At 44.0% G+C, this 18,297-nt stretch overlaps 1 protein-coding gene across 1 annotated transcript; it reads left to right on the top strand.

The window, feature by feature from the left end:
- The first annotated feature begins 4,860 nt into the window (after nucleotides 1–4,860).
- On the top strand, nucleotides 4,861–16,523 carry LOC129364622 (myosin-6-like). Its single transcript, XM_055037385.1, has 39 exons — nucleotides 4,861–4,893; nucleotides 4,962–5,010; nucleotides 5,850–6,061; nucleotides 6,175–6,318; nucleotides 6,410–6,566; nucleotides 6,652–6,679; nucleotides 6,786–6,891; nucleotides 6,975–7,067; nucleotides 7,221–7,284; nucleotides 7,497–7,595; nucleotides 7,677–7,780; nucleotides 7,863–8,001; nucleotides 8,113–8,231; nucleotides 8,319–8,468; nucleotides 8,545–8,715; nucleotides 8,928–9,237; nucleotides 9,312–9,391; nucleotides 9,477–9,682; nucleotides 10,020–10,143; nucleotides 10,241–10,377; nucleotides 10,471–10,726; nucleotides 10,811–11,053; nucleotides 11,144–11,320; nucleotides 11,403–11,548; nucleotides 11,627–11,717; nucleotides 11,799–12,188; nucleotides 12,693–12,819; nucleotides 12,909–13,027; nucleotides 13,126–13,322; nucleotides 13,400–13,583; nucleotides 13,673–13,838; nucleotides 13,922–14,046; nucleotides 14,139–14,447; nucleotides 14,547–14,750; nucleotides 15,054–15,350; nucleotides 15,465–15,569; nucleotides 15,970–16,065; nucleotides 16,153–16,287; nucleotides 16,381–16,523. Exons 3-39 carry the CDS (start codon nucleotides 5,858–5,860, stop codon nucleotides 16,399–16,401), a joined length of 5,823 nt encoding a protein of 1,940 aa, XP_054893360.1. The 5' UTR covers nucleotides 4,861–4,893; nucleotides 4,962–5,010; nucleotides 5,850–5,857; the 3' UTR covers nucleotides 16,402–16,523.
- Nucleotides 16,524–18,297: the final 1,774 nt, after the last annotated feature.

Below are 18,297 nucleotides of genomic sequence, written 5' to 3'. Positions count from 1 at the left end.
AGTTTAGAACCTTCTTCGCTCGGGTTCCTAAAGCCGAGTTGAGGAAATGCAAGGTCAGAAGACTGCTGGTCACTGACTGGCTAAAGGGTCACAGGAAACTACTCCCTTAAAATAATCTGACCTGTTTGTAATAACTCTGACGACGTGGTCGATGGGAACGGAAAAACACCGAAAAACTAATTTCTGAGCTGGAAAAGTTGACTTTCAAAATCAAAAGCAATCAACCAACATTTCCCTAACAAACAGTTTTCAAAGATTACTTTTAGCCTTTAGCAAATGTTTTCAGTAAACTTCATCCTCTAGAAGTTACTAAAACCTAAGAAGAAACCTTTCATGAGCATTTCGTGCTGTTATAAGCGTTTAACATGGAGACAGCTGAGCTCCATGGAGACACTATTGAGGCTTGGCGTTAAGTGAGGTCATGGCGAAACCCGAGGTGTGAATGCCTGACGTTCAAGGAGCTCCTCAAGTGGCGTGTTGAGGTCCACAAAAGAAATCCTCGTACATGGATTCCAATTTGCACCTCTCATCCTTGGACAGGATCAGGCCGACAGATTTATCAGCCTCTCATAAGGCTGATAATGTTAATGTTATTAACATTGACAATGTTAATAACATTGTCAATGATTATTATTATTATTATTTTTTTCGTTATATTGGTCATATTACCAGAGCAAAGTTTTTTTGCACTCTGATCGGTTTGGTTTTAATATTAGACATATAGACCAGGTGAAGGTGGTGCAAACCCTTCTAGTAATTAGATTTCATCTGGCATAATTAAGTCAGTGCAACAGACAGTTGATCGTTATTCATTATTCATGCAAGAAGCTGAAAGATTCTTAATTGCAAATAGTTATCTTTGATTAAAGACAACGAGGGACATCGTTCCTAATGCAGCACCCCTGAATTTAAGAATGAGTTTTTATTAATTCATTTTTTTTTTTGCAATAGTCACACAAACATTTTTTTTCTTTCATTAAGTTCAAAACATGTTTATTTTTTTTTAAACATCCGTACATTTTTTATGGACTACAGATGTGGTCTTATACAGTAAAATAAAATATTCATTGTGAAAAGGTTGTTCATCTTGGCTTTGTGGAAGTATTTTTACTTTCCCCAACCTTGTGTCCCTTAAGACAGCAACAGGTGGGCAGACGGTGGCTTTGTTCGTGCCATCCGACCCGGCCTGTCTCTGAAGACAGAAGGACGTCAGCCGCGGAGACGGTGCGACGACAGCTGGGAATGGATCCGCGCGGCGGTATGTTCCAGCCTGAAGGTTAGAGCGGCTCGTCTGAACAGGAGGTGTGAAATCAGAGACATGGCGAAGAGATGGACAAGGGTGAGGTGGCGGTGACGCGGGGCTGTGCCACACGCCAGTAAAACGCAACCACCTCACCTTCAGCGTCGTGGTCTGGCTAAGGCTGAGGGGACAAAATGACAATTCCCATGGCTACATGACAAGTGGTTCCATCATTTTTTCCGCAATTGTTTCATGGTGACTATTTATATTGATTATTGATGTATTTTTGGGGGGATTTTATGCGATAGATCGGTTGAGAAAGCGAAAGGAAATTGCACAGGCGTTGAACAAATTTTTAATTATGAAATATTTAAATTTGCTTAACCCATTTTACTCTGATACCCTTACATGCAAGCAATTGCCTTTGGATGTCACCTATAATCAGGAAACAGGCTTTGATTTATCCTCAAAATAAATCCAGTTGTTCAATTTGTTTGGCAAACAAATTGAGAGGCCCATGGTAACTGGAGGAGCTGCAGAAATCCACAGCTCGGGTTGACAGGAGAACTGCTCTCAGTCATGCGATCCAGAAAAGTGTTTAAAAAATGCGAAAAGACGCATTAAAAGAAAGTCGCTGTTGTAAAGTGAAAACTCTGCTGGTCATGCAGGGAATGCAAACAAACAAGACCAAAAGTTGCACAATATTATGTGGCATCACAGGCGACAGTGCATCTTAATATTTTAAGATGCACTGGGAGAAAAGCGGCGAGATGTGATATATTTAACGACTACCACCGCAGAATCTGAACTATTTCAATCACAAAATGAGAAACCGTTCTGTCGATGAGCTCCTTCTCTCTGTTCTCTACCTGACCATTCCTACCGACACGCAGCATGCACACCTCTGCTGGTTCAGACAAAGCGCCAGGCTGCAAATGGCTGCCCTAAAGAGACAACAGAGGTCGCCGTACAAGTCCCGGCTGAGAAAGACAGCTGCTGGCATGAGGAACACGTCAGGAACAATAAGTCTGAAAGACAGGAAGTTCAAAGACGTCTCAAAGAGTCTGGGGGCTAACAAGTGATGAAAGAGGCTTGTTGAACAGTGCAGAGGTCTTGGAGGAGAACATTCATTCTCCAGACATGTCTGAGACAAATTATCGCCCTCCAGGCAGGCTGACACTCTGCATGGTGAAGAAATAACTCTGCTGATCCTTGAGTTGACTGTCGACGCTTCTGAATTTCAACATTTACCATCGCTTATCTCCTCTGTACCGGGGCCAGAAAAAAGGGAAGAAAACAGTGAAACGACCTTTTCACTCAAAGAAAAAGGTGTCTCATTAAGTGGTAAATTATGACGCAGACCAAGAAATCATGACCAACTTCAGCTTCCAAAACAAACACGGAGGTGTTATTTTTAATCACAAAGGTTGACGACGAATGACACGGCGGGGAGCCTTCGTTCACTTAAGCCGGACAGAAGGAATCCTGAAACTATTTCACAGGTTTATCTTTGTCCCCAAGGCTAAATGGAAGGAAACAATGCAGGTCCAACAAGATGCGCGGTCAGTGTGCTGTCAGGGCCCGGGGCGTGTTCGCCGGCGACCCCCGGCGACAGCTGCGTCTCTTACGGCGGCCTTGGCTGGAAAGTGTCAACGTAACTGGGGGGGGATGTGAGGCGGAACGTCCCAGGATGTAGGTTGAAATTGGTTTTAAAAACACGACTAAGGTTGAGGACAACGACAGGGAGGCAGTCTCGCGAGCCGTGTTTGTCTGCCGTGACACTCTGTGCCACTCGGCCTTTGTTCTCCGTCTAGAGGCGCCATTGACATTTGCACCGGCTTTGTGAAAGTCGTGCGGTTCATCTCGCAGCTGAAAGGAGGAGAAAAGACAACACGGTCTCATAAACGCCTTTGAGTCTGTGTTGTTTTTCTAAGGCATCATCCTCAGGAATCCTTTGGCTGACACCCAGAGGACTGTCACAGTGTTCTGGTGTTATTTAAGACAATTAGACCCTGAAACGGGATTAAATCAATTAGCCGCATTATCCTTTGGCAAACTGAGCCAATCCATTAACCCCCAACATTAAAATACTGTAGTTTAATACTCCTTTTAATAAGGTAACTGTACTTATGTCACATATTTTTAAATAGATGTTTGCAGCTCCTCCAAAGCTTCAATAGATCTAATGGCTGCTTCTCTGATTAATGCTCTCCTTGCTTGTCCAATGCAGCAGGTTGTGCCATGCTCTTTATTTAGGGGCGTCGGAGTTAAGATGGACGAATAGAAATGAACACCAGACTTTTATGGAAAGGTTGTTGAAATCCATCTTGAGATGTGGGCATTAAAGCTGCGGCATGTAACTTTTATAAAAACATGTTTTGTTTTTTTGTTTTTTTTTACATATTTCTGAAAACTTTCACTGCGTACTATCAGTGGCAGATCTAACAAATACCTAAAAGACATGTCGATTTCTAAAAGTTTCCTCCTGTGGCTGTAAATATGCCGGACTAGAGCAGTATTACTCATTCGCAAAACAACTCTTAATTGGCCGCCGTTGTTCAGCCTCTGCATTGGTTTGAAGTAATGCATATGGGCTGCATGGAGAAGCGCTGAAGAGGCTCGAAAAGCTAGCTGTCCAAATTGGCGAAAGGGACAAAAGACAGCTGAGAACGTGAGCCTCAGTGAGCCGAGGAGAGCGACACGAGGAGCAGACAGCCAATTAACCAGACCCATGAGGTTTCTGAACTCCCAAGGTGTGAAATCCTCAGTGTCAAAGGGACTCTTATGATTCTTCAAGGGGGGTCTTAAGGCGGTCGGCTCAATAAACGCCTGCCTTAAAGATGTCTTCTGTTAACGTGACATTGATCCTGCTGCTAATGATAGGGAGTTCACTGGGAAGGTGGTAGATGTCTGAGGTGAATGTATTTATTTCCAGCACGGTGTGGAGAGCTTTGGCAGCACGCAGCTGTCCCACCCAACCTTTTATTGCAGCGAGAGGAGGGCAAAGGAAAGCCTCCGAGAAAGAATCCGAGCCAAAGTATTCACAAGGTTATCTTTGTCCTCCAGGACAGTTGAATCCTCGGACAATAGGGACACTTGACAGCGTGATGTTCAGTCTCACTGTGGTGTGGGTGAAAGCTTCTTTTTCCACTTTGAAGAAACTGTAAGAAAATCTCACCGTGGCTTTTTCTGCACACTTCCCCCCCAGTACTAAACAAATGCGAATTGAGTTAATATCCAAAAGAATTTGCAACGACAAAAAAAAAAAAAAACATTTCGCACATTTTAGACAAAAAAAAAATCTTGAAAATTAGTTTCGTAAATACCATGAAACAGGAACCTTTTCTGTGATTTGTCTGTCTTCCATCTTTCAAGAAGGTCAGGACCGAAATAGATCCTGATTTAGAACCTTCTGATAGACTTCATGTGCAACAACCAATAGAAACACGGCAGCTATGACTGTCCACACCTTTTATTTCTAAATGCAGATGTTTCCTTTTGTGCTCTTGCTCTGTCCTTGTAGGGGTGGGGGTGAAGGGGGTGTGGGCTGGTTCAGCAGAGCACTGCCTCAGCAGAGCACTGCCTCCTGGATGTATAAAAAGAGGAGACCCAAAGCAGCAGCAGCAGCAAGGACGGAAACAGCACACCTGCCGGTCAGTATGCCATCATTTCATCACTGATCAGTGACTCCAAATCTCACGTAACCTTTCACCTTTTAAAGACTCGGCCAGCAGAACAAGTCAGCTGAAGAGAAGAGGAGGATCAAACAGGTAAAGAGCGTTAAAGGGTTCCCCAGTAGAAAAGAAATGACTTTAGGGTAATTTACCTTTCTTGTGTTTGGCGTAGCAGTCTATATTTCACACATAACAATAATAATGCAGTTTTGTTTTAGCCGCAAACACGGAAAAAGCAATAAAAGCAGCGCTACTAATATTAACAACCAACGATAAGCAAATAGCGCTGCTAAAGAAACAACAGGAGAATTGAAGATCAAGAGAAAAGAAAATCAAATCAAAAATCAAATTAACACTGAACACATGAAATGAAACAAATCAGCAAGTGTGACTTGCTGATGCAATGAGGCCAATAATCATGGGGAGCAATGTTGATCACAGTAAGTAAATGATGAACCGATTAGGTAACCAATCAGCTGATAAGTCAGTCAACCAAACAATTAGCATTTTGAGGCTGGTTGTATTTGAAATTTGCATTTAATTTCTTTGCAGCTTGTATTTAGGAATTTATAGAAGGTTGTGATATCATCATGCTGTAGTTATCACCATCTTTTACCACAACTTTATTATTTATAACTTTATTCCCTTTTGAAATGGTAATATTTATTAGTCTCATTTTCTGTCCTTTTTTTAATAAAAAACAAAACAGTTCAGGAAAATAGTCATCACATCTTTATAAAATTTTACAAAAAAATAATAAAGATTGTAGTTGACAACTCTTTCTGGAGTTTTTTTTTTTTTTTTGGTCAATTTTCAGCTTGCTTTTAACAAGTCAGCTGTTCAGTTTTATTTAGGTTTGGGGCTTCTTCGGATTCTTCTGAGAGTAAAAGCAGTCCTCCGCCTAAATCTGTTGAAATCAAACCCCAACTTCACAGCTTTCAAGATGTCAGGCGACGCCTTAATGGCCGAGTTTGGGCCAGCAGCGTCCTTCCTGAGAAAATCCGACAAGGAGCGACTGGAGGCCCAAACGCGACCTTTTGATATGAAGAGGTCCTGCTTTGTGCCCGATCCCGAAGTGGAGTACGTCAAGGCGACAGTCACCAGCAGAGATGGGGACAAAGTCACAGTTGAAACTGAAACTGGAAAGGTAAGTAGGGCGCAAATGTACATTTATGGTTAAAAAAAACAACAAAAAACAACTTTTAGTGGATCTTAAAATGATTTCTAAAAGAGATGATTGCTGTGATGCATGTCCTGCAGACTGTTACAGTGAAGGAGGTAGATGTCCACCCCCAGAACCCGCCAAAGTTTGATAAAATCGAAGACATGGCCATGTTCACCTTCCTCCACGAGCCTGCGGTGTTGTTCAACCTCAAAGAGCGTTACGCGGCATGGATGATCTATGTGAGCAACCGCTACAAAACTCAAGAAGCTGCTTCTTTTCAACCGTTCGCTCCCAGTAAGTCCTACGTTTGCTGTGCGTCTCTGGCATCAGACCTACTCAGGACTCTTCTGCGTGACCGTCAACCCCTACAAGTGGCTGCCGGTGTACGACAAATCGGTGGTTAACGCCTACAGAGGAAAGAAGAGGAGTGAAGCTCCTCCTCACATCTACTCCATCTCTGACAACGCCTATCAGTACATGTTGTCGGGTGAGTTCAGGGCTAGAAAAGAATATCAGGAATGACCCAGATATTAAGACAAGAGGACTAACACAGATCTTGTTTGATGTCGTAGACAGAGAAAACCAGTCGATCCTCATCACGTAAGTTATGTATGACACTCACAGCTGTTTTGATTATATTTTCAAGCTGATTTCTTCCATCTTTGCATCATCTTTATCATAAATACTATATGTTTTCTCTGCCCAGAGGAGAATCTGGTGCAGGAAAGACTGTGAACACCAAAAGAGTCATCCAGTACTTTGCCAGCATCGCGGCCGTCTCTGGAAAGAAAGATCCAAGTCAGGAGAAGAAGGTGAATATTATTGTTTCAATGTTATATAGAATAATAAACTAAAATCTACGGCTGCAGTGATTAAGCCTCGTGCTTCCACACAGGGAACCCTGGAAGATCAAATCATCCAGGCCAATCCTGCTCTGGAGGCCTTTGGAAATGCCAAGACCATCCGAAATGACAACTCTTCCCGATTTGTAGGAACATTTATCACTACCTACTTTTTGTTGTTGCCTTTGGAGAGCCTACAGAATTAAACATCAAGCTGAAGAAATGACAGAGTATGGTGACTTGTGTGCGCGTGTTATTGTTTTTTTCACTAATTCTTTGAACTGAACTACATTTTACAGGGTAAATTCATTCGAATTCACTTTGGGGTGAGTGGAAAATTGGCCTCAGCTGACATTGAGACATGTGAGTCTGCTTTGATAAAAGCTGTCCAACTATTTCCACCCTTTATTGAACAATTTTCCAGTGAAACCACATCACTTTTGTGAAAGTTAACAACTGGCTTCAGTCTGTTTTTCCAAGGCTTTACGTTCACAAGAATACAAAGCTACTGTTTAGCTTGACGTCTTGTTGACACCCTGTATATAATCACTACATTTTTTTCTGTTTTTTTCCAGATCTGTTGGAAAAATCTCGCGTCACTTATCAGCTCAAAGCTGAGAGAGACTATCACATCTTCTATCAGATTCTGTCCCAAAGGAAGCCGGAGCTGTTGGGTGAGCGCACAGCAAACAGACCATACAAGTCTATTAAAACACCTCAACCTTTATTAGTGAACCTTTTCATTCCTTCAACAGAAATGTTGTTGATCACCAACAACCCCTATGACTATGCGTACATCTCCCAAGGAGAAACGACCGTGGCCTCCATCAACGACGCAGATGAGCTAATTGCGACGGATGTCAGTAAATGCAGTCTGCTCGCTGAAATCCCCCTGCACACAGTTTCCAAACTAAATCATGTGAATTTTGATCTGGTGAAAGGAAGCCTTTGATGTCCTGGGATTCACCCAAGAGGAAAAGAATGGCATCTACAAGTTGACTGGAGCTATTATGCATTATGGAAATATGAAGTTCAAGCAGAAGCAGAGGGAAGAGCAAGCGGAGCCTGATGGCACCGAGGGTAGGCAGTGAAACCGACTGTTTGTACGCGCTGACGTCATCGTAACTACAGAAATCTCTGATCCCGTAGATTGTAATGATAGCAATAATCTGACACAATAACCGGTTTTAGATGTGGACAAAGTGGCATATCTTATGGGCCTGAACTCTGCTGACCTCATCAAGGGTCTCTGTCACCCGAGAGTTAAAGTCGGCAACGAGTGGGTCACCAAGGGCCAAAGTGTGCAGCAGGTAACCAGAAAGCATCTACATTTTGTGTGTATCAGCAGAATTGATAAATATCAAGTTTAAATCAGATTGCGTACATCCCGTTTTTAGGTGTACTACTCTATCGGTGCTCTGGGAAAGTCGGTGTATGAAAAAATGTTCCTGTGGATGGTGGTGAGAATCAACCAGTCCCTCGACACCAAACAACCTCGGCAGTACTTCATCGGGGTGTTGGACATCGCTGGATTTGAGATCTTTGATGTGAGAGTTTGTGCTTTTACGGGCGTCCGATCTGTAGCAGAAAAGATCTCACTCTGCGTTTGCTAATGGCTTCTAGTACAACACCTTTGAGCAGCTGTGCATCAACTACACCAATGAGAAGCTGCAGCAGTTTTTCAACCACCACATGTTTGTGTTGGAGCAAGAGGAGTACAAGAAAGAGGGGATTGTGTGGGAGTTCATTGACTTTGGTATGGACTTGGCAGCCTGCATTGAACTCATTGAAAAGGTCAGTACATCATCCAGTCTGAGAGCATTAAAGGCGCCATCTGAGGATTTAGTCTTTGAATCCTCAGATCAGATGTCGCCAACACCACCTGGAAAAGGGAAATCCTCTGAACTCACTTTCATGCTGTCATTTCTTTCCTGTACATAGACATTAAGGGACTTTAAACTTGCAGAGTGTTTGATGTTTAAACTTTCACGCATTTACCCTAACAGCCGATGGGCATCATGTCTATCCTTGAAGAGGAGTGTATGTTCCCAAAAGCCAGCGACGCGACATTTAAGGCCAAACTATATGACAACCATCTGGGTAAAAGCCCCAACTTCCAAAAGCCCAGAGTCGTTAAAGGGAAACCAGAAGCCCATTTCTCTTTGGTTCACTACGCTGGTACGGTTGATTACAACATCACCAACTGGCTGGAAAAGAATAAAGATCCACTGAATGAGACTGTGGTTGGACTCTACCAAAAGTCTAACCTGAAGTTACTATGTATGCTATTTGCTGGGTATGCTGGCTCTGATTCAGGTGAGGTCTCTGTCACCTTACTGATTATTACTCCCACTTTACTCCCATTTTAAACTTCTATAATTTTCATACAGCCCAGGATGCAGGAGGCAAAGGGGGGAAGGGAGGAAAGAAGAAAGGTTCTTCCTTCCAGACTGTGTCTGCTTTGCACAGGGTAGAGTGAACATCATGCTTTAGGCATTTCTAAAGCTGGATATACAGCCTCCAATATCTTATTGATGCTGTACTTGCATTAACAGGAAAATCTGAACAAACTAATGACCAACCTGAGGTCAACTCACCCTCATTTTGTTCGTTGCATCATCCCCAATGAGACGAAGACTCCCGGGGCTATGGAGAACCCTCTGGTCATGCACCAGCTGCGCTGCAACGGTGTGCTGGAAGGAATCAGAATCTGCAGAAAGGGATTCCCTAACAGGATTCAGTACGGCGATTTCAAGCAAAGGCAAGAAAAAACATGATCTTCTCATGTTATTTGCAATATCCTTTCCAATTGGGTATAAATGATGTTCCAAAGCGTGGCACCTAATTTACACACACAGTTTTACTCACCTCAGCATGCCGAATGCTTGAGGGGCATTATTTAGGTTGGGAAAAGAAAAAAAAACCAATGTGGCACTACAACAGAAGTAACCTAAACTACATTTCAACAAACATGCAGTATATGTCACTAGACCATGTCTTTAATAAGACAAATATGCCAATAACCCTGAGAACTTTAGGCTTTTGGAGCTCACAGTTTTATTTAGAGATTTTCATATTTACTTGTTGCATCGTTTCAGATATCGCATCTTGAACCCGAATGCCATCCCTGAAGGGCAGTTCATTGACAATAAAAAAGCAGCTGAGAAACTTTTGGGGTCTTTGGACATCGATCATGAGCAGTACAAGCTGGGACACACAAAGGTTGGTTCTGTACATTAAAAACCATTAAGAACCGATTGAGAAAAACATTTCCTGTCCTTTGACAAAAAAAAAAAAAGAAATAATCTGTCACTATCAGGTGTTCTTCAAAGCTGGCCTGCTGGGTGTACTGGAAGAGATGAGAGATGACCGTCTCGCTCTCATCATCACTGGGATTCAGGCAAGATCCAGAGGATTGCTTGCCAGAATTGAGTTCCAGAAAATTGTTGAGCGCAGGTTGGAGTCCACTGCTTATTTTTACCGCAAAAAAACAACAACAACAACATAATTCTGACAAAAAAAACTCAAACATCCTGATATTCTCCACAGGGACTCCTTGCTGGTAATCCAGTGGAACATCCGTGCCTTCATGGGTGTGAAGAATTGGCCCTGGATGAAGATGTTCTTCAAGATCAAGCCTTTGCTTAAATCGGCTGAGACCGAAAAGGAAATGGCCAACATGAAAGAGGAGTTTACCAAGCTCAAAGAGGCCTACGCCAAATCCGAAGCCCGCAAGAAGGAGCTTGAGGAAAAGATGGTCACCCTTCTCCAAGAGAAGAATGATTTACAGCTCCAATTTCAATCTGTAGGATGAATACCTTATCTTACTTTTTGACAGTTGCATAGAGCCACTGTGGAATATAATACAAGCTTAATTTCCTCTGTGTAGGAGCAAGACAATCTTGCAGATGCCGAGGAGCGTTGCGAAGGTTTGATCAAGAGCAAAATCCAACTGGAGGCCAAAGCGAAAGAGCTGACAGAGAGGCTGGAGGATGAGGAGGAAATGAATGCAGAGCTGACTGCCAAAAAGAGGAAGCTCGAGGACGAATGTTCAGAGCTCAAGAAAGACATTGACGATCTGGAGCTGACTTTGGCTAAAGTGGAAAAGGAAAAGCACGCCACTGAGAACAAGGTATACGTCATGTTAACTGTCTGGTCTGTAATTCTTGGCTTTGGGAGTAATTCCCGTCTTCATGCTAGCATGCCGTGTGCTTCCCGTAAGGTGAAAAACCTGACAGAAGAGATGGCGGCGTTGGATGAAATCATTGCCAAGCTGACCAAAGAAAAGAAAGCTCTTCAGGAGGCTCATCAGCAGACGCTGGATGACCTGCAGAGTGAGGAGGACAAAGTCAACTCCCTGACCAAGGCCAAAGTGAAGCTGGAACAGCAAGTCGATGACGTGAGTGCTCGCATTAAAAGAAAAGTACCTGAGGTGGACTGGAAACAAAGTGGTGAGCTAATTGTTTGGAATGATGCGTCAGCTTGAAGGGTCACTGGAGCAAGAGAAGAAAATAAGAATGGATCTGGAAAGAGCCAAGAGGAAGCTAGAGGGGGACTTGAAGTTGACCCAAGAAAATGTGATGGATCTGGAGAACGACAAACAGCAGCTGGAGGAGAAGCTTAAAAAGTAAAATGTACAAATCAGCAGATTTTGTGATTTTTATGGCAGCTTTCTAAAATAAAATGTTTCCGTTTCTGATTGCAGGAAGGACTTTGAAATCAGCCAGCAGCTCGGTAAAATTGAGGACGAGCAGGCGATGGGTGCTCAGCTCCAGAAAAAACTGAAGGAGTTGCAGGTAAGCGCGTCTGCAGAGATCTCACGCTTCATCTTCTCTTTATCAGCCGCGCCTCTAACAATGTCGGCGACTTCCATCAAGGCCCGAATCGAAGAGCTCGAGGAGGAGCTGGAGGCCGAAAGGGCTGCGCGGGCCAAGGTGGAGAAGCAAAGGGCCGACTTGGCCAGGGAGCTGGAGGAAATCAGCGAGAGGCTGGAGGAGGCCGGAGGAGCCACCGCTGCCCAGATCGAGCTGAACAAGAAGAGGGAGGCCGAGTTTCAGAAGATGCGCAGAGACCTGGAAGAGGCCACCCTGCAGCACGAAGCCACCTCGGCTACGCTGAGGAAGAAGAACGCGGACAGTGTGGCCGACCTGGGAGAGCAGATCGACAACCTGCAGAGGGTCAAGCAGAAGCTGGAGAAGGAGAAGAGCGAGCTCAAGCTGGAGCTGGACGATGTGGTCTCCAACATGGAGCAAATCGCCAAAGTGAAAGTAAGACACACAAGATTGCTTACATCCTTTGTAGAATAGTTGTTCACCCTCACAAACACGTATTTCATTCGTTTGTAATAAAATAAACTTGCACATGTGTGCATAAAAGCGATAGGAAAACCTCAACTTCAGTGTTGGTGATTTAGAAAGTCTTTAGAAAAGACATTGGTCCAGCAAACACTGAAGAAATGGGCCTAAACGTCCCACATTGTGCATGCACACACTGCAACACAATATTTCTATACATCTTTATTAAATTAGATGTTTGTGCTCCTTCGCACTGTTTTTAACAGTTACATGAGTCAGAAGTTTAACAGTGTAGTTTTGCATCAGGTAAAACACCGCAAGATAACGGTCTCCTCCTCAAGAAGTATTGTGATGTTTCAATACCTCAACATCTTGTAAGATGAGATCTTGTTACATCCTAGTAAACATGGAAATTAATCAGTTGCCAGTTTCCTTCAAATGTGATCAATTTGACACCTTGTTGATCTTTTCTTTCAGACCAACCTGGAGAAAATGTGCCGCACCCTGGAGGACCAGGTGTCTGAATACAGGACAAAATCAGAGGAGGCCCAGCGTTCCATGAGTGATTTGACCATGCAAAAAGCAAAGCTACAAACTGAAAATGGTAACAAAATACAGTCATGCTGAAATAAAATCGCTAGGCTTTTATGAAAATCCACAGGACAATCTGTGGACTGAGCCTTTGTTTTACAGGGGAGCTTCTGCGGCAGATGGAGGAAAAGGACTCTTTGGTCTCGCAGCTGACCCGAGGGAAGCTGTCCTACACGCAGCAGGTAGAAGACCTCAAGAGACAGCTGGAGGAGGAGGTGAAGGTAAGCTACGGTTTCAAGAAATTCTGCTTTTACTAAAAAAAAAAAAAAAAAAAGTCTCTACTGGGCAGACGACTTGATTTTATTCCAACTTCTCAAAGGCCAAGAATGCACTTGCCCATGCGGTGCAGTCTGCTCGCCATGACTGCGATCTGTTGAGAGAGCAGTTTGAGGAGGAGCAGGAAGCCAAAGCCGAGTTCCAGCGCAGCTTGTCCAAGGCCAACTCTGAGGTGGCTCAGTGGAGAACCAAGTACGAAACCGATGCCATCCAAAGAACCGAGGAGCTGGAAGAAGCAAAGTAAGGACTTCAGAACAATTACCTTCACTTTTGTTTTGCCTGCGCTGTATTCGCTTTATTATGTTTTTGCCTTTCAGGAAAAAGCTAGCTCAACGCTTGCAGGAGGCTGAGGAAGCTGTGGAAGCTGCAAACGCTAAATGCTCCTCCCTGGAGAAAACCAAACACAGGCTTCAAGGGGAAATCGAGGATCTCATGGTGGATGTGGAGAGATCGAATGCGGCTGCTGCAGCTTTGGACAAAAAGCAAAGAAACTTTGACAAGGTGATGACACGTTGCAGGGACGCAGAGTCCTTTTGGGGGGGGGAAAAGGAAGGCTTGTTGAGAAAATTTGTCACGTGTAATTCTCGCAGGTCCTCGCTGAGTGGAAGCAGAAGTACGAGGAGTCTCAGTCGGAGCTGGAAAGTTCTCAGAAAGAGGCGCGTTCCCTCAGCACCGAGCTGTTCAAGCTCAAGAACTCCTACGAAGAATCTCTGGATCATCTGGAGACCATGAAACGTGAAAACAAGAACCTTCAAGGTAAGTAGAATTCAGTATTCAAGTTTCACAATGCACATGATACGGTTGAACGAAAGAAAACTGAATAATTCTGTCTAAAACAGAGGAAATTTCTGACCTGACTGAGCAACTTGGTGAGGGAGGAAAGAGTATCCATGAGCTGGAGAAGATCCGCAAGCAGCTGGAGCAGGAGAAAGCCGAGATACAAACGGCTCTGGAAGAAGCAGAGGTGACTAAAACGTCTAATAGATTTTGCACTTACCTTTGTAACCTTTGATGCTTTGAGGGAAACCCAGCCGCTTTCTGTTTTTTTGGCGCCAGGCTTCTCTTGAGCACGAGGAGGGCAAGATCCTGCGAACCCAGCTGGAGTTCAATCAGGTGAAGGCGGACATTGAGCGCAAGCTGGCCGAGAAGGACGAGGAGATGGAGCAGGCCAAGAGAAACCAGCAGAGGACGGTGGACACCCTGCAGGGCTCCCTGGAGGCGGAGACTCGCAGCAGGAACGAGGCTCTCAGGTTGAAGAAAAAGATGGAAGGGGATCTGAACGAGATGGAGATCCAGCTGAGCCAAGCCAACAGGCAGGCGGCAGAGGCTCAGAAGCAGCTCAAAGGAGTCCATGCCCACCTAAAGGTTAGAGACCCGACATCACAGACGCTTCCATTTTCCATTCTGGGCTCATCACTTGTCGATGAAAGTTAAACTGGACCTACGCATCATTTTTCATAACAGGACTCACAGCTGCAGCTGGACGATGCGCTCCGTTCCAATGACGATCTGAAGGAGAACATCGCGATCGTGGAGAGACGCAACAGCCTGCTGCAGGCGGAGCTCGACGAGCTGAGGTCTCTGGTGGAACAAACTGAGAGAGGTCGCAAGCTGGCGGAGCAGGAACTGCTGGACGTCAGCGAGAGGGTTCAGCTACTGCACTCTCAGGTACACCAGCTAGCAAATGTCTGGTCTGTGCCCATGTTGGCACAAAGGACGCTTCTCCTTTAGGGTGGGACAGTGTAGGAGTTTTCAGGCTGTTGCAATATTTGCTGTCTCACATTAGACACAATCTTTTGTGTCTAATGCAAGATTTTCCATTATCGTGCAGCCCTACTACCTGCCTTTATGCAATGGTTTCTTTTTTCTTTTTTTAGAAATGCTCAGTTTCAATCTGTTTTAATGATTTTTATGTTACCAATCAGTCAAGACGTGCTACTGGCGACCTGACGTTCTGTCCTGATCTCCCAGAACACCAGCCTGCTGAACCAGAAGAAGAAGCTGGAGGGAGACGTCACCCAGATTCAGAACGAGGTGGAGGAGGCCGTGCAGGAGTGCAGGAACGCCGAAGAGAAGGCCAAGAAGGCCATCACCGATGCAGCCATGATGGCGGAGGAGCTGAAGAAGGAGCAGGACACCTGTGCCCACTTGGAGCGCATGAAGAAAAACATGGAGCAAACCATCAAGGACCTGCAGCACCGCCTGGACGAAGCGGAGCAAATAGCGATGAAGGGCGGGAAGAAGCAGATCCAGAAGCTGGAGGCCAGGGTAAACCGTCCCCATCCGCCACAGTGCTGCTGGAAATTACAGTACCTTTCACACCTATAAACACAACCTCTTTTTTTGTTTGTTTTTTTCCCCACTCCCCGCCTTCATTTCAAGGTCAGAGAGCTGGAAAATGAGATCGACATGGAACAGAGAAAAAGCAGTGACTCCATCAAGGGGGTCCGCAAGTACGAGAGACGCATCAAGGAGCTCACCTACCAGGTCAACCCCGCCTGCATGACCTAGCTTCCACCACAAACAGCACGCTTTAACCAAGACAAAACCAACTTACAAGAAGCTTTTCAGAAAGACATGGGAGTCAATAATTCCTCAATATCGATGACAAAAATTCCTGATTCCACTGGTAAATTATTTCACTTGTAACGTGGGAAAAATGTCTTGTTATAAGTGAAATAATCTGCCAGTGGAACCAGAACTTCTTCATCAACATTGAATAATTAATGACTTAAATCAAGCGCCCATATCTTGCTGAAAAGTTACTCGTAAGTCTGTTTTTTGTCGTACTTAAAGTGCACTAGGATATTTGCACTAGAAATTAGACCAAAAATGGTCCGATTTTGCGTTCATGCTCAGTAAGCAACACAATCTGCTCACTGAACAGACGGAGGAGGACAAGAAGAACCTGGCCCGTCTGCAGGACCTGGTGGATAAACTTCAGATGAAAGTCAAATCCTACAAGCGGACTGCAGAGGAGGCCGTGAGCTGGAACACACTCGGTTTGGTTGCCCTGGTTGTCAGTGGCGCCGCCGTGCTAAAACCGTGCCGGTCCGGATTTCTTTTCCAGGAGGAGCAGTCCAACGTGAGCCTGAGCAAGCTGCGCAAGCTGCAGCACGAGCTGGAGGAGGCGGAGGAGAGGGCCGACATCGCGGAGTCCCAAGTCAACAAGCTGCGAGCGAAGAGCCGAGACCCCGGAGCTAAGGTGCGGAGGCGAACGCGTCAAAAGTTTCAACATTTGCTGCTCTGAATCGTTTTGCAAAAAGGTGACGTCTTCTGTCGTTTTTTTGCCCCCCAGAAATCGCACGAGGAAGAATGAAGAATGAAGCCGCTGCCCAGGCTTCTATGCGTGCCTGTAGTTGAGTCGTAGCTTGGTAGTTCTTTGTCCTCCATGCAACATGAGCAGAATAAAGAATAAATGAGTGATGCATGCCACCTGCACCAGCAGTCTCAGTGGTTTCATTTAAAGACATCAGCTGATCACAGCAAGACTTGAAATGCATTTTCAAAAACCAGGATGTCTTTACTTCCTGTACTAAACTACTGAATGCTTATTTATTTATTCTTTTTTCCTGGATGACCAAAAAAAAAAGAACAAACAAAAAAAAAACCCTAAAAAGAAGTAGCCTTGGCTTTGATTCTGAGAATTGTGCTTCTGGCAGCATGCGGCTCTGATGCGCTGCTGACATGAGCAGCTGAGAGTGCAGCTGGGGATGAGCTGTGAGAGGACGGCTGCAGGCGGCTGGGCTCAGACAGCAGGACGGACCAGACGAATCGGGGTTCTGAATCGTCTCGGGCCTTGCTTTGGTTTGGTCAGAGCCAGGAAACCAATGCATTCGGATTAAAGCGTTGCATCTTTGGTCAAACGACATGTTGAGTATGTGGAAACGTTTGCCTGAGGCAGTGATGTGAAACAATGGAAATGCCGTTGCTGCTAAAATGTTCTGATTAAAGGAAACAACAGCGTCTCACTGTAAGACGTCAGTCCACTAGAGGGCAGCATTGGTTCATTGTCTTACATCATGACACAGATTCCTTTATTTGTTTTAATAATACGTCAATTTTTTTCTTTCAAAGTAAAATTTCCAAGTCTTTTTTTTTCACTAACTGTTAAGTCGTTATTTTTAGGGAAATTAAGGTAAATAAACTTTGCCATGCTGATGGGTCAACCATCTATCAGTGCGGTGATAACATATTGAGTCTGATTAAACTATATTTTTGTTCATTTTATTAGGAAAACTGTCCTATTTATAGTTTCTCCTCAAGCTCATAAATAGTTAAGAGACTCTGCAGCCTAACAGCCACTTTATAAAATGATAACAGTAGACTCCTTAAAGTCACTAATCTAATCTAAATTTCCTATGTGACAAGGCAATCTACTTTTTTTTTTTAGCTGTAGTGAAAACCTTGATGGTGCGTGTTTAGGGTGTTCGTTTATTGTGGCAACAGTGACGTTGCGGTTCAATCGCGGTGACATTTCAAAGTCCAAGCTCTCCTCTATAACCATAGAACCACTCCCAATAAAATAAACAGTGTCAGTGTGTTTAACACCTCTCTGCTTTCTCAAGTTGCATAACACAAGATAGGTTCCCCTTTGGCTTTTTTTTTTTTAATTATCTGCTACCCTGGCTTACAGGATATCAACAGTAAACTTATTGAACGGGAAGAAGATTTCTGATGGGTGAAACCGTTTGGTATATAATCAGTTTTTCACTTTACACTAAATATAACAGCATCACATATTTGAGCCAGACTTTATGTAATTGGTCTTTAAATTTTTTTTAAATATTTGCTACCAATCTACTTTTTCCCCTTTGACCTTAAAGTAGGCATATATATATATATATATATATATATATATAATATATATATATATATATATATATATATATATGATTTGCACTTTGTTTCCAACAGCAAAAATTAACACAGAAATGCCTGCGACATCAAAGTCTGACACGTACTTAGTTTAGCAACAAGATGATTCCTGAAGAGGTGTAAGACAAAAAAACAAAACAAAGATCAGTGTAATGATCACCTGAAGCGATCATGACTGAGGAAATGGCAGCACATGAAGTACTGAAAAAATAAAAAAAAGTCCAGCAGGGACCTGGCAAAGAACCTGATAAATCTGTCCTGCCTAAATATTAATGTGCATGTACAACACCCCCCACTCGAAATAAAACCTGCTTTATATCTGCCAAACTGTTACTTT

This window comes from Poeciliopsis prolifica, unplaced genomic scaffold, assembly GCF_027474105.1.
Source record: "Poeciliopsis prolifica strain line A6 unplaced genomic scaffold, Auburn_PproV2 SCAFFOLD012, whole genome shotgun sequence".
NCBI classification, from domain to species: Eukaryota; Metazoa; Chordata; class Actinopteri; order Cyprinodontiformes; family Poeciliidae; genus Poeciliopsis; species Poeciliopsis prolifica.
Note: the sequence above shows the minus strand (reverse complement) of the source record. Positions and strands in the feature narration are given on the sequence as shown.